The sequence below is a fragment of the Galendromus occidentalis genome, unplaced genomic scaffold (genome assembly GCF_000255335.2).
Source record: "Galendromus occidentalis unplaced genomic scaffold, Mocc_1.1 scf7180000077083, whole genome shotgun sequence".
Classification (NCBI taxonomy): Eukaryota; Metazoa; Arthropoda; class Arachnida; order Mesostigmata; family Phytoseiidae; genus Galendromus; species Galendromus occidentalis.
In genome coordinates this window covers 72879-86555 of record NW_003805071.1, presented here as the reverse complement: position 1 = coordinate 86555, position 13677 = coordinate 72879, and the positions used below count along the sequence as shown (strand labels likewise).

The 13677-nt window shown below is 50.5% G+C and overlaps 4 protein-coding genes across 4 annotated transcripts; 1 reads left to right on the top strand and 3 right to left on the bottom strand.

Annotated features, from left to right (window-relative positions):
• Positions 1 to 450: 450 nt before the first annotated feature.
• On the bottom strand, positions 451 to 2414 carry LOC100909113 (transmembrane protein 231). The gene is made up of 5 exons (XM_003740680.3): positions 2279 to 2414; positions 1623 to 1742; positions 1370 to 1527; positions 905 to 1106; positions 451 to 770 (listed from the first exon to the last, which is right to left on the bottom strand). The coding sequence occupies exons 1-5, from the start codon at positions 2412 to 2414 to the stop codon at positions 511 to 513; spliced, it is 876 nt and encodes a 291-aa protein (XP_003740728.1). The 3' UTR covers positions 451 to 510.
• Positions 2415 to 3290: 876 nt separating this feature from the next.
• On the top strand, positions 3291 to 7930 carry Vps16A (vacuolar protein sorting 16). The gene is made up of 16 exons (XM_003740679.2): positions 3291 to 3621; positions 3707 to 3830; positions 3935 to 4106; positions 4187 to 4330; positions 4443 to 4538; positions 4620 to 4762; positions 4966 to 5158; positions 5243 to 5434; positions 5645 to 5796; positions 5877 to 6054; positions 6213 to 6443; positions 6528 to 6677; positions 6748 to 6963; positions 7051 to 7142; positions 7254 to 7418; positions 7506 to 7930. The coding sequence occupies exons 1-16, from the start codon at positions 3489 to 3491 to the stop codon at positions 7666 to 7668; spliced, it is 2544 nt and encodes an 847-aa protein (XP_003740727.1). The 5' UTR covers positions 3291 to 3488; the 3' UTR covers positions 7669 to 7930.
• A 21-nt stretch (positions 7931 to 7951) lies between these two features.
• On the bottom strand, positions 7952 to 13406 carry LOC100908827 (TGF-beta-activated kinase 1 and MAP3K7-binding protein 1). Its single transcript, XM_029110703.1, has 8 exons — positions 13248 to 13406; positions 10209 to 10402; positions 9854 to 10098; positions 9582 to 9779; positions 9251 to 9401; positions 9036 to 9171; positions 8402 to 8703; positions 7952 to 8270 (listed from the first exon to the last, which is right to left on the bottom strand). The coding sequence occupies exons 2-8, from the start codon at positions 10385 to 10387 to the stop codon at positions 8123 to 8125; spliced, it is 1359 nt and encodes a 452-aa protein (XP_028966536.1). The 5' UTR covers positions 10388 to 10402; positions 13248 to 13406; the 3' UTR covers positions 7952 to 8122.
• Positions 11307 to 12924, bottom strand: LOC100908682 (WD repeat-containing protein 55 homolog). Its single transcript, XM_003740677.2, has 2 exons — positions 12871 to 12924; positions 11307 to 12739 (listed from the first exon to the last, which is right to left on the bottom strand). The coding sequence occupies exon 2, from the start codon at positions 12736 to 12738 to the stop codon at positions 11494 to 11496; it is 1245 nt and encodes a 414-aa protein (XP_003740725.1). The 5' UTR covers position 12739; positions 12871 to 12924; the 3' UTR covers positions 11307 to 11493.
• Positions 13407 to 13677: the final 271 nt, after the last annotated feature.

Sequence of the window (13677 nt, the reverse complement as noted above, 5' to 3'; positions counted from 1 at the left end):
GAGCTGACGCCGACGCGGTCCGGGATCGATAGGCTCTCAGATTCCGGAAATCGCCCGCTAATGGAATGTGTCAGCCGGTATATCAGTTACGGAGCGATTCCTCCCCAGTAACGGTAGCACTACGAAGACTGAATTGCTTCTCAATAATTCCACATTCAAATTTCGACGTCAAGGACACGAACAAGTCAGAAAGCGATTCCACTCTACCAATGTTTCCGGAAAACGTGACCTTGGGTTCCCCTGCGTCTACTTCCGACTTCATAATCAATGCAGCTAATGAATCTCGATCCGTTCCGAGAAGCAAGCTCATGTCGTCCCGCTTCCGAGATGGACGCTCATAGACGCAAAACGCATGCTTTTTGACATGGAGTTTTGGTTCTCCGAGTCGTGGGTTTGCTCTGTCTTGGACGGCGTCAGTTGTCTCTCACATTGACGACGATTCCTTCTCAGCAATAGGAGATTCCGGACTCTATTTATTCGCAAGAACTGGAAAAATATCGCTCCGAGTGCTCAAAGTGTCTTCATGGTGGTGCAATAGGTGTCGATGATCTGATTTTCGAAGACGAACTTCTTCAGCTTGATGGCGATTCCCGCGAGAATCGCTAAGATACTGAAGTATTGAATCCAGGCGAATTTGAACATGTAAGCCAGTCCAGGCCTGAAGTTGAAAGGCTGTTCAACGGTGTTCAAGATGAGCGACATCTTGAATCCGCCAGTTTCCCGGCTGGAAACCCTCCACAGTTTGGTAACACCTTCGAGGACACATTTTGCTGTGCGAGGAAGAGAACACGTAAGAACACGCAGATCCACATCCGCATCTCATCCAATGGGTATGCTGCTCAGAGGTCCGCTCGAAAACGAGCGGGAACCCGGCCTTGCGTAAATCTTGAGCGTTTTAACGAACCTTTGGCTTTCGAATAATCTTTCAACACATCCTCCGTCGGGCGAGTGAAGTCAATTTCTCCGACGAGGTCACTGTAAGATTTGTAAGGCATCACAAAAGATGTCATCAATTTGAGATCAGCGCCGACCGTCAGAGATTCCCCTCGAGTCGGAGAGCTGTGATCGATCCACACCAGACAGTCGGCGACGAGGACAGCTAGTTTCTGTAAGGGAGAATCTCGAGTTCACGCGTTTCTGAATTCGATCGGCTTTCGGTCCACAGTTTTCAGACGTGCACCCGGGGCTGCAGTCATTCGTTCCTAAGAATAGGAGACCCTCGCATCGTCTCACGACTTCCACCCGGTCACTCGACGGGGACACCGATGGAAGACGAGGATCCTGGGAGTACGCCTCGGATCTGAGCCAAATCGACTCTCCCAAGACTCAAATAATTTACAGTCCGGGGCCCGAGCCATGGAGAACTCACCTGCAGTCGGGCTTCCATGCGGAGCAGCAGTTTGATTCCGGTCACATTCTTGAGATCGACGTCGATTTGGAATTCGTGGTGCTCTGGCTTCAGGTCCAAATTCGAGTCACTCACAGAATGCGAAATTCTCAAAAGTGGAGAAGTATTCGAGAGCCGAGCTGCAGAAAAAAATCTTGGTCGATTCGACGGTCTACATTTTTAAACTTGGTCTGCGGAGGGACGAGGGGAGAGATGCAACTGTTCAGGAACTGACCGGGTTGGGGTCTGCTCCAGAAATCGACACTCCCATTCGAGGTTTCGGTCACGATGAGATATTCTTTCTTGAAGTCAATCTTTGGTTGTTCGGAAAACAACTCGAGGCGGCGCCAAAGACCTGCGAACGAACGTCAGCGTCGGAGCTTTAGATCCTGTTTCTGCCCATTGTTCCTCGAAAAATTGCGAACGTTTAATTACTCCGCTTCGAATCCGATTCTCGGAGGTGTGGACATGACTCCCCCCTCATGCTCCGATCTTCTGGGAAGCCCCCAATGCCAGGAGAATCAAGAACGTGAATCATATTGCACGGTAGACTGGATATTCCCATAAATTCGACGAAATTGGGATTCAGTTAAATTTTGTTTTCTTCAAGATCGTATTCCCCAGACCATTCGAATACACCCTGACGTGAGTGATTCAAATGAGACGTCAATCAGACAGCGGCTTTCAAGATCTCTGAGGTCCGGAACTAGTCCCCATTTCCAACATGCATCTGAAGATGTTTTCACAGAATCATATTGCGTGGAGAATTATGTGCAGATGTGGAAGATTTCGCGAGGCACTTTCTCGATCGCACCATGCTCTCGGCCATGCGCCTCACCGCACCGGTATACCGATCGAGCCACTCACTCGAGACGCGGAACTATCACTCACCGTAGCTATGATGAACGAGTATCGCAGGAAATACGAGCACACATCCATAGAGAATGATCAGGAAAACGAACGCACTTGAGCAATATGTACTTCGATACAGATACAGCGAACCGGACCTGTTATGTACAGTGACCATTTCGAGTCTGAGGGTTTCGGTCCAGACAAGTTCAAGCTGGAGTTCCAAACCGGTGGCATACCATCCCGACAAGCGAGAACGCGATTTCCTCCATCAAAACTCCCTAAAGTCTCTACTTCCTCTAGCCCGTTTTTCAGAGTAAGGGGTAGGCCGCACGGGAGCAAAAATAGAATGTTACGTCTGTATCTAGGCAACGCATGGGGTATGCTGGGCGCTCGAGTGAGGCATCGTGGGAGCACCGTCCGATTCTCGTCAACATGACTGGGCCACAGAACGATGTGTCCATAAAATCGGCAGACTATGCGAAATTATTCGGTTGAATATGCGGAACCATCCGACAATGGAGACGGGTTTCCGATCCGTCGATCGGTCCTTCTCGATTCTAGCGCTTCATGAATAATAATTTACCGAATCATTCCGGGTAAATACAGTTCGGTCTTGAGGATCGACGAGCGAGACAATCTTCGAAACTCTATCCAGCCGGAACCAAGCGGATTCCTCCCTGGTGTTATTGGCAATGAAACCGATGGACAGTCGTGAGCGAGGGCGTCTCCTTAGGTTTGACCTAATTCAATGAGAGACCACCGGCGAGAGTGGAGGATAGGGATGAACTTCACGCACCCTTCCTCGAACGACCTTGGAATCGAACGAGAGATTCCTCCATAGCTTCAGATAGACGTCGATATCTTTGTTCGAACCGATTCATGGCTCTGTTTTTCCTCTGTGCTCTCGGGGCTCGGGAGCGTGAGCGTGAGCCGATGGCCCGCTGTTGTGACTACGAGCATGAGATGCGTTCATACAAAACTGGCGACTACCATCGAGAGAGAAATCTGACAGAGCCATATGATTAGCCCGGTAGGAGTTTCTGCGCTGAGTACCGCATGGATGAACTTCTCCGCTGAGGATAACAGAAGAATCATCCATGGACACCCTTGAAGTTGTATGGAGCCTCTTCTAGGTGCTCAACAACCTGGAGCTCGCTGTATCAAGCCGAGATCCTCCTCCTTGCTCGGGGATTCTTGAAAGAACAATCGTTATTTAGTGCGTCAACGGGCGGCTTCACAACTTGGGAATATGTTCGACAGCGGAACATCGCTTTCTTCGCTCCTGACTCAGGGTTGGAGCCCTCTGGGAGCTGATACGAATTACAGGAAGCTTGAGCTTTACGAGATGCAATGGCACGCTCAGTTACCGGTTCATTTGCAAGGTGAGCATATCTCGAGATCGATAGCGGAATAAGAAATTCAATTGGAGCCCTCGAACTCTCGCACACATGTTTTTCTGACTTGCAGATTTCCTCGTCGCGGTCGCGCCTTTCGGTGGAGCGATCGCTCTACTGCGTAAAGACAGGGTTGGGAAACCAGGAGAATGGATTCATGTTTTCTCGGCGGCTGGGAGTCCTATCAAAAACATTCGGTGTGTGGAAGAAGGAAAACTGCCGCAGATATCTCGGGTCTAGGAACTCATAATTTTTTCCGCTCAGTGGATTCTCACAAGCGAATCGTTTCGACATCTTCTAGTTGGGAAGGGGGAGCGATATCGAACCTCGGGTGGTCCGCTTCCGAGGAATTGGTGGTCGTCAGCGTCGACGGTTCTGTCCACGTCTTCCCCTTGGATCCTCACATCGTTAGAGTGAAGACCTCCTTCACACTAGGGAAAGAAGCCAAGGACCTCGGGGTCATAGACTCACGGGTAGGAAATCTTCAGTCACGAAATCGTAAAATAGGTCCGCCATCGATGCGGGGAAAAGCTCAATGCTGTCGCCGTTCCAGGTTTTCAACAGCCGACACAATGGGAGCACTGGCGTCGCTGTTTTGACTGCTGCCTACAGATTCTTCGTGGTGAAATCCCTGCAGGATCCAAGAACGAATGCCTTGAAAGAAATCGGACTCGACTCGCCCCCTTCTTGCTGGCAGGTCAGGAAGCTCATTAGGATCTTCGTTGAATTAAAGCTCTGCTGAGAAAAATCGATTCGGTAGAATTCGAAGCCCCGGAGAATTGAAACTCCCATCGACATCCCGTTTCCAGGTGGTATCCACTGCGGACAACCTACGAATAATCGTCGCTAAAGATACCCTCATCTACATCCTCGATGTGAACGACAGATCTCTGAAACAAGTTTCGGTGAGCAACCTATTCTCCGACGGACACGAGCTGCTCTGTCAGATAGAACTCATCGACGAGATTGTTCCCGATCCCCCACAGGTTCATTTCGACTCCGGAATAACGGCGATCACTGAGATGTGCTTGTCGTTCAATCAGCAGCAGTTGGCCCTGTTCGCGGACACGGGAGCTGTTTGGATGGGCTTGTCGGACTTGAGCATGAAGAAAAGCGAGCACAATACAAAGTGAGATCATGCCGAGTTTCTGCGTAGCATGCTGCCATCAAGCTCTTTGCCCTTCCCTTCTTATCCTTCAATCTGAGGGCATGGCGAGGAAGGGGATCCGATGCTCCCGAGGGCGATTCTATTGTTTTCCGAGTTTTCCAGGACAAGCTTCCCGAACACTTTGTGTCCTCGTGGCCTGAGTAAATTTTTTTTGATCGCCATAGGAATCGAGGTCGACCGAAAATGATGGTCTGGTGCGGAAAGGAGGCGGTTGTGGCGACCTGGAACAATCTCCTCATACTGGTGGGGTTTGAGCAACAGGATATGCGATATGCCTTCGATGAAGCCATCCACGTTGTTGCCGAGCCAGACGGCTGCCGCATCGTCTCCAACACCCGACAGTACCTACTGCATAAGGTCAGACTGAATTCGGCATTGAGCTGAGGACGAGCATGGGTTTCGATATCGTGGACGAATTCGGTAACGGCCCGCAACTCCCAGGTGCCGAACGAAGTGAACGACGTGTGTAAGCTTGGCTCTTTCGCGCCGGGACGACTTCTACTCGAAGCCTCAGAAGCCTACAGGAAACATCTGCACACTGCCGATGATTACTTGGCATCCATCAAAGAAGACGACCAGTTGGACGTTGCGGTTGAGCAGTGCATAAGAGCGGCCGGACATCAATGGGATGAAGTGAGAATCGACTTTCCTGCTCTGTGGGGTTTCGTTTTTATATACTTACGGCTCGCGCCAACGCACGTTTTTTTCGATCTGTTCGTTCCTCGAATTTCCGTTGGCAGTGAGTTTCCTCCCCTGTGCTTCCGGGGCGGTGTTGTTGGGCGGCACTCGACTCCTCGACATGCCGAGTAATCTCGATCTGGATCTTCTTCCCGCACTTTTTAGGTCACTCAAAAAGCGCTCCTGAAGGCCGCTTCCTTCGGCAAAGTGTTCCAGAGCGAGCAGAAAGATCCCGACGAATACGTGACCATGTGTAAAAAAATGCGGGTTCTCAATGCCATCCGAAGCCCCGAGATTGGAATGCCTTTATCTTTCCGGTCAGTAGCCACAAGCTGGATTCGAGCCACCTACGGAGTGTATAGGACTTCACCTCTATGCTGAGCTCTCGGAATTTCAGACAATTCGACGGTCTGGGCGAGCGGGTCGTGATCGATCGTCTCATCGTGAGGCAACACTGGCCAATCGCTCAAACCATCTCATCGTTCCTTAAACTGGGGATGGAAAACAAGATACTCGTACACTGGGCTTGCTACAAAGTTGAGCAGAAGCATCTCAAGACTGACGAAGTTGCCAAGGTGAGGGCTAGCATGTCTTATCAGGAAACATCAGTTAATTTCGAAACCGAGGCCTCGATATATTCCGACACGAGGGCAAATGGGTCTGCTGCCTGGCTTCTTCCGGACATATCACGGCAGGACAAGGAGCATCGTTCCCCATTCTCGCTTTATTATAGGCTATAGGTGAACGTCTTGCGCATGTTCCCGCCATTCAGTATTCCGAGATCGCAAACAGAGCCGCAGATGAAGGAAGGAAAGACTTAGCGGTTCTGCTCCTTAACTTCGAGCCTCGCGCCGCTGAACAAGTTCCTCTATTGCTCAAATTAACGAAACCCGAGGATGCTCTCATGAAGGCCATCGAGAGCGGTGACGCCGACCTCGTATACCAGGCCATCTTCCATATGAAGGTTCGTGAATATCTAGGCGGAAATTCCCAATCGTTATGATCCGCCGTGAGGATGACTTCACGGAGCGGATGCCTGCCGTTCCAGGACCATTCACCCGCCGGCTTCAACTTGAGTCTCCGGAAATTCCCCGTGGCACTGAATCTGTATCTTAAAATGTGCCGGGAAAACAATAGGGAGATCCTGGAAAACCTCATCGACCAAGAAGATGATCACGCGGCCATGGCGAAAATAAAGGTGAGGCTCATCTTCCTCGAGCCCAGGTATCGGTAAAGCCGTAGATTACTGACTGAGCTCCTTCTAACAGATGGAGGACGCGGCAGCTACACCTCAGCGAGAGCAGAAATTGGCGCTCCTGAAGACGGCGTCGGAGCAGTTCAGGCGGGCACCGGATGAGTTCTCGGCGAAACAGATGGAATTGCATGTGAAACTATTGACTATCCAACAGAAGATGGAGCAGAAAGAGCCTTCACGGCAGCTCTTCGGGAAAAGTCTCAACCATACTATAACGCTCCTGCTGAAGGTGAACGAGCGCTCCTTTAAGGAAAACTCTATCACCCGACCCTCGCGAGCAATTGAAATCTCATGGCTTGGTATCCGCTAATTCCAGGATGGAGAATTCCGAATGGCTGAAGATCTCAGGAGAGATTTTGCCGTCAGCGATAAGCGTTGGATGTGGTTGAGAGCCCAGGTTTTCGCGAAGTGCGTCTATTTCCTGTTTCTCATGTACCTCGACGTCACCGTATATATTCCCCACCAAGGAATTCGTTCAGCTATTAGGACGATGAATTTGAGAGGAGTCGTTGTTCGCAGGGAAAAACAGTGGGGTGAGCTTGAGAAACTCTCGAAACTGAAACGCATCCCATTGATTGGCTTCGAGGGTTTCGCGGAACTATGCTTGCGAGTGAACGATAAACAAGAAGCTTTGAAATACATCCTAAAGCTCAAGGAGGACTCCAAGGTTAATTACGTATTGAGGTGCGTCCAGCGGAAGGGATTACAATTTTGATCGATGTCGACTCCAGCAGGCATTGGAACATACGAGTTCGAATAAATCATTTCCAGGTTCACGGATGGCGACATCTCGAAAGCTGCTCGCTTAGCGTTAGAGCAGAGAGATTTGGAATGCCTACATCTCCTCCGAGAGAAGGCTATCGAGAAACCGAAAACGGCCTCGCTCGCCAATGAGATTGACGAGTTCATTCTCACCCTTAGCGCCAAAAGATGAAGGCAGCCTCCGGGTGCTACTTGGGTCAAATCAAGGAGTTGATGCATTGGGCTGATCTATAGTCTCCCATCTGAAAGTAAAATTAAGCGCTAGTTGCAGTCCCGATGGAGTCCGATCAGACTTGAATTCCAGAAACGAGAAAGTCATGATTGTTGATTCCTCGCGACTCACCGATAACGACGAGAGACGGTCGCAAGATGCCGTGGGTTTACAAGATGAGCTTGGGATCCGGTCCAATTTCCAAATAAATAACTGTGATTTATGATCAGAAGAAAACTTGTCGACGCTCTTCCCTTACAATCAGGCATTGACCGCTCCTGATCGAGCAGGAGTTTTATTGCAAGCGACGATGGCCTCAAACAAAATAAATATACAAGGGACTCGATGCATCCCCGAATCGAACCATACGTCAACAACGGAGGTGCGCAATATCGATCGAAATGGGTTGAAACTTTCAGATTGACGATTTCTCCCTGTTGGAATCCGGTACCGCGGGTTCCAACCACCACGAAGGCACCGTAGGATCGCGTCTCGCGTTTTCGATGAAACGAGTGAAATTCACGTATGCGGGTATAGGAGCGTTGGAGTGTTCGAAGCAATCTCTGCAATATTCGAAGAGAACCAGTCAGAACGTCCAAGAAGCTACAAGACTTACTCAAGCCAACGAGCGCCTCAGAGAACCGGATCCGCTGTTCGTCGCGAGTAATTGGAGAGGCCTTGAATCGTGACTCACCGTGAGTCATAAATGGACGACATGGTGTTTGAGACCGTACTAGCCATCGAGGATGAAGTTCTGGATGGGGCTTGAGAGGGGGGCCGATGCTCGAGTATGCTCTCGTCGAAGACCCTGATCATGATCGTCATATCCGGTCGTTCGTTTTGCGACCTCGGGTTGTCGGAGAACGCACGGAAGTGCCGACTTCCGAGTTCTTCGACGACGTTCTGAGACACTCGATTCAAAACATTACCAGATTGATCGTGAGCCGTGCACTTGATGAATTCTTCCCGAATCTGCTGACACAGACAGTCGGCGAGCTGTAAGGAGCGAACGAATCCTTTGGTCTTCGGGGTGAGGGTTTAGCGCCCAGACGACGATGACTAACGACGACATGGGTGTGAGTAACCGAGGGTTCTGCACAAACGTGTCTGTCAAGCTCCTCGTTACGAATATCTCGGGATACAAATGCTGACAAGGGAACGTAACGACTTGTCCCCCGCCGAATTTGCTGAAACTTTGCCCAAATATCCACCTAATGTTTGGTATCTCGGGATACTCAAGCTGAGTCTAAATAAAATCATAGCGAATCAGAGTCCGACCAAGCGCCGGCTCCCGTGATTCCTCCGAGCCCGGGTGGGTGCGTACTCACCTCCGAAATGTCTTGACAATTCGGTTTCAGATGACTAAGCACTTCGAAAACTCCAGGTGAGGCAAGAATTAGGAATTTCCAGGTCGGCTGAATATTGAGCACGAGCTCCTCGGGCTGAATCCGAAGTTCCGGCAGGCTGTATGAAAAAGTGGGGCTGACGTTCTCGAATCCGGCGTATGCGCCTCGGTTCATTTTTTGTTACAGAGCGCACTTACCTCTTCAGAACCGGGTGTCCTAAGAATCTTGTCTGACGCACCTCCGCCAAATCGAGATCAATCAAAATTTGGGCCCCAAGTCGCAGTTTCTCGTCTTCGTTTTCGCGATTGTGACCGCACGTGAGGACGGATGCGTCCCACGGATCTGATTCTACGTTGAGATGATGATGGGAAAGGGATAATTGAGATCGTTGCCGACATCATGTGTCATTTGGGCTCCATCGGAGGACTTGAGTCAACGATCGACAGACGGACAGAAACAGCTTTCAGGTTGGCAAATAGCGAAGCGGGATAGATGACATTATTAAACACCACGGCATCCTTCGATGACTCATCTCCTTACCCGCAGCTCCTTCTTTTTGGTGAGCGAGAACCGCGACGCATTCTCCAGCATATGATAAAACAAGTCGGTCCCCGACGGTAACGCACAGAAGTCCTGACGCGGTCGAATTGAGCTCGCGCTGTATGAGGGCCAAACGAGAGGGGTCGGCCAACGACTGCAGTTGGCTATCCTGAAATCCCAGGGAACCTAAGATATCGAGGACCTTGGCCGGGGTCGTCTACTGACTACTGACTCAATGAAAGCAGATGATTACTGGTCACTCACCAGGTTTTCTGACGCGATTTTTATGCGAACGCTCTCGAGCATGAGATCATCTATACTTGCTAAGTATTGCTTGTCAACGAAACTCCAGGCGTCCTTCAGCGTGCAAATTATCTGCTCAGGTGTTTGATTCATCTCTAGCTGCCCGAACAGGAGCTCAGCAGGGAACGTTAACGCAGCAAATTTCGCGCAGCGGACAGATCCTGAACCCGAGAACACGGCGTAAATACCGATGTCGTCCCGTCTGCAAACCATAACACGAAATCCGTTAGTGGCTCCATGAGGTATGCATATTCTGCGAGACATCGATAAGCCGAGAAGGTTCGGGAGCGTTTCCCCACGAATGTTCCGTACAGGTAATTGAATCCGATTTCGTGGAAGGAGTGCTTCTCTTTCTTGTAACCATTGCTTTGATAAAGCTGATTTGTCAGCGTTCCCAACCGAGACCGAGGACACACAGGGAGGGCATGGGTCCAATCATCTCCATCACTCATAGGAATCTCTTCCGGGAGATTCGCGAGGTTGGTCGGCATCGTCTACGGAGGGATCTGAAATTTCACAGCAGTCCGTGAATTCGAAAACTTCATGCGGCCTTGAATCCTCTTGGGCTGGATAGGTGAGCGAAATACAATATCGCCAGAGAGACTCCAAGAAGTTCCGAAATCCAATCCACGCATTTTGACTCTGCCAGAGCGGCTCGTATGACACGCGTCTTCCGCGAAGGAACCGGGAACCCCCTCCCAGGACCCGTAGGTATAGCCTCAGCTGCCGGTTCATGAATCCATCGAGGATTTAGTCATCACCAGAGGAGTGTCTTTAGTCATCATCGGAGAAGCACTGGGGCGGCTGGGCCGGACGCAGAACCCATGCATGTATCAGCGACGAAGGGTAGGGGGATGAGCTCATTTGCTGGAGCAGGGGACATCTCGGACCTTCAGATGCCGAGGCTTTGGGAGAGGGGTAGACAACACTATCGAAAATTCCGGAGATGGACCCCGCGTTCTGATCAGGAAGCTAGCTTCTGTGTAGTTCAATGCGGTATTCCCATTCGGTGCCGGGATGCGCGTCTCGACAAAATGACCAGTAAGGAGCGAATGACCACGAAATGGTCCGGAGGATTTCGCCTGGGACGGCAATTTATAGGAGAGCTTGTACCTAGTAGGACATACACTCGACATTCGAGGGGAGAGGAAGAAGTCAATCTGCCTGTTTCGAGTCACAATCGGCCAATTTATATATATATGTACATATATCCATATCCATGACTCTAACCGTCTGACTGACAAGCAGACATCTAGATCCGGGATCAACGGATCCTCAGGCCTTCCAACGACTGACACAAAGAGAGCTGCAAGGGGGTGATATTTACACAGTCTTCAACGGCCACGGATGAAACGAACTGATCGTGAACCGAGAGTATCGGTCTCGAAAGTTCTTATCTCCGAGAGGAGCCTGGATCCTGCGAAATCCTCCGCAAGGTCGCTCAGAAGGTCCGAGCGTCCGGGGACGGCAGCTCCCCATCGCAATCCACATTCTCGATCCCATCTGTCGATGGACCACTCTATCGAGACCGAGGGACCTAGGCATATTTTGATGATGGCATAATGGATGGTGATGATCCCATTGCACTGAAGGCTGCTCAGTCGGCCGGATCATCGAGGAGCCCAGCGAAGAAGTTGTTCTTCTTAGTGTTCATTGCCATCTTGAGATCTTGGCCCTTGCCTCGCTTCATCGAGGCTTTCTCCTCGAGACCTTCGACACTCCAGAATTTGACGAAGGGCTCTCCACTAGTACTGGCGACCAATTTTTTCTCCCGGTCGGCGGCAATGGTCAAAACAGGGAATTCCGAGTGCTTCCCGATGATTCCAAGGGGTTTGTTAGGGAAGAAATTCGCTGCGCGAATGTTTCCGTCCCCGCAGCCATAGACGACCACGCTGTCCGAGAGAGCAACCATACTGTCGATCGAGGCCTTACTGATCGATTTCATTGCGTTGACGATGTATCCGAACTCCTCCCAATTGAATATCTCGAACGAGCCGTCGCTCCCTCCGCAAACGATTTTTTTGTCCTTGACCAGCGCCAGGGACAGGAATTCCTCGTCGAACACTTCTGATTGCATTATAGTTTTCTTCTTGCGGATATCGAAGGCGGTCAGGGTTCCCTCAGCAGAGGCGGCCAAGAGGACTTTCTTCTTTTCAGGCTCAATAAGTAAATCCGCGATGTAATCTTCGCTCTCTTTGAACTCGTGGACGGGACTTTTATCGGAGGTCCGATGGTCCCAGATCCGCACGGCTCCGTCTTCGTCGCCAGTCGCAAATAACCAGTCGTCAATGAATGAAAAAGCGTACAGAGAGGACAGGTGCGCGTTCTTGATATCTGAGACGGTTTTCATCTCCTCGGCGTCTATCACTTTTATCGACTTGTCTTTGGAGATCGAGAACAAGAGTTTCCCATCTGCGTTGTACTTGATGCCCCGCGAGGCTTTCTTGTGAGCTTTAACTTTGCTCTTTAGTGTATTGCCCTGTGTCGAGTAATTGTAGACCATGATTTCTCCCTCTATGGTGCCAAGGGCGACAAGATCCTCGGAGGGGTGCATGGAGAGGCAACAGGGGTTCGACTCGAGATTCAGAGGAGGAGGTACATCGTGATCTTCATCGAAAGCGTCCTCAGCAGGTGTCGGAGTGTCGCTCTCACCATCATCTGAATCTTCTTCGTCCTCAGAATCTTCATCTACTACATCGACATCTTCGTCAACCTCGTCTTCGCTCTCCCAGTCATCTTCACCCTCATCGTCCTTACTCCGCTCCCCTTCTTCCTCCTCGACCGTTTCCTCCTCCGCTCTTCTTTTCTTTGCGGGGGGAGAAGTTTCTTTCATGGGTGACATCCTGCAAGGCTCGACTGTGTGAGTTTTCAGGATTCTGGAGGATCTTCTTCAACGCGACCTCATCGTAATCTCTGACACATTCGGGGATCGCTGCATAGACGAACGGATTTAGCCGCCATCTGCGAAACTCACCTGCGTATCGCACCGAGAAAAAGAACACAATTCAGTGTAACTCCGAAAAGCGAAGAGTACTTTCTCGTCGGTGTCCCACGTGCAGAAGTTGTTTGTTTACAGTAGACCGCGGGCAGACGGTCTGCCCTCGGAGATCCCGTGATTTAAGCAACCAACTCCAAGAGCTTTCGGTCGCGATACCTCAAGCCGATGGCACTCATTTTCGAAGCTCCACGGATTCGAGCTCGACAACACCGAAGAAAGATGTCGGCATATCACGGGCACGAGAATTCCCGAGGATTCGAAGTTTCCCCTAAGAGATTTCGATACAAGATCCTTCGGGCGAAGTGGATAGTACCTATAGATAGGAGCTCTCCGGAGTGTTGTTAGGCACTCACTTTCGCTCTCTGGCATAGGAGGAAGTGGGTGAGATTAATAGCTGCTCGGTAACTTCAGGAGTGATGACGACGTTCACATTTCACTGGAATCGGGAGACAGGTTGCTCAGCTGCTCCGAATTCACCACTGCCGTCCGTGGGATAACATTCTGGCAACAACAGCTGAGTTTGTTCCCCCTCCTCTCTCTGGTGAACAGGTCTCGGCACAATTCCGAATTGGAAGAGGCACCGGTTTGGACGGGACCCAGGTCCGATGAGGAAGAATTAACTTCGCCCATGAGCAGCTGCAACAATCGAATAATTTGATAGATCGTCGATTTCCCCCGGCTTTTCTCGAATCAAGGGGCATGTACTGAGAGAAGATAAATCTCTTGATAACAAAATTCAATGAGCTCCAAAAACAGCTGACCGAGGTTTCTCAGAGTACTTGA

Bases quoted from the DNA above. Each gene is read 5' to 3' on its own strand.
- LOC100908682 (XM_003740677.2), bottom strand. From the start codon at position 12,738: ATGTCACCCATGAAAGAAACTTCTCCCCCCGCAAAGAAAAGAAGAGCG.
- Vps16A (XM_003740679.2), top strand. From the start codon at position 3,489: ATGTTCGACAGCGGAACATCGCTTTCTTCGCTCCTGACTCAGGGTTGG. The intron at 4,763-4,965 runs GTGAGATCATGC...TGATCGCCATAG, and splicing joins AAAAGCGAGCACAATACAAA to GAATCGAGGTCGACCGAAAA. The intron at 6,678-6,747 runs GTGAGGCTCATC...TCCTTCTAACAG, and splicing joins CGGCCATGGCGAAAATAAAG to ATGGAGGACGCGGCAGCTAC.
- LOC100908827 (XM_029110703.1), bottom strand. From the start codon at position 10,387: ATGCCGACCAACCTCGCGAATCTCCCGGAAGAGATTCCTATGAGTGAT. The intron at 10,099-10,208 runs GTACGGAACATT...TATGGTTTGCAG, and splicing joins GAAATCGGATTCAATTACCT to ACGGGACGACATCGGTATTT. The intron at 9,172-9,250 runs GTAAGTGCGCTC...TTTTTCATACAG, and splicing joins GGACACCCGGTTCTGAAGAG to CCTGCCGGAACTTCGGATTC.
- LOC100909113 (XM_003740680.3), bottom strand. From the start codon at position 2,414: ATGGTCACTGTACATAACAGGTCCGGTTCGCTGTATCTGTATCGAAGT. The intron at 1,743-2,278 runs GTGAGTGATAGT...GTTCGTTCGCAG, and splicing joins ACTCGTTCATCATAGCTACG to GTCTTTGGCGCCGCCTCGAG. The intron at 1,528-1,622 runs GTCAGTTCCTGA...TTTTTTCTGCAG, and splicing joins CTGGAGCAGACCCCAACCCG to CTCGGCTCTCGAATACTTCT.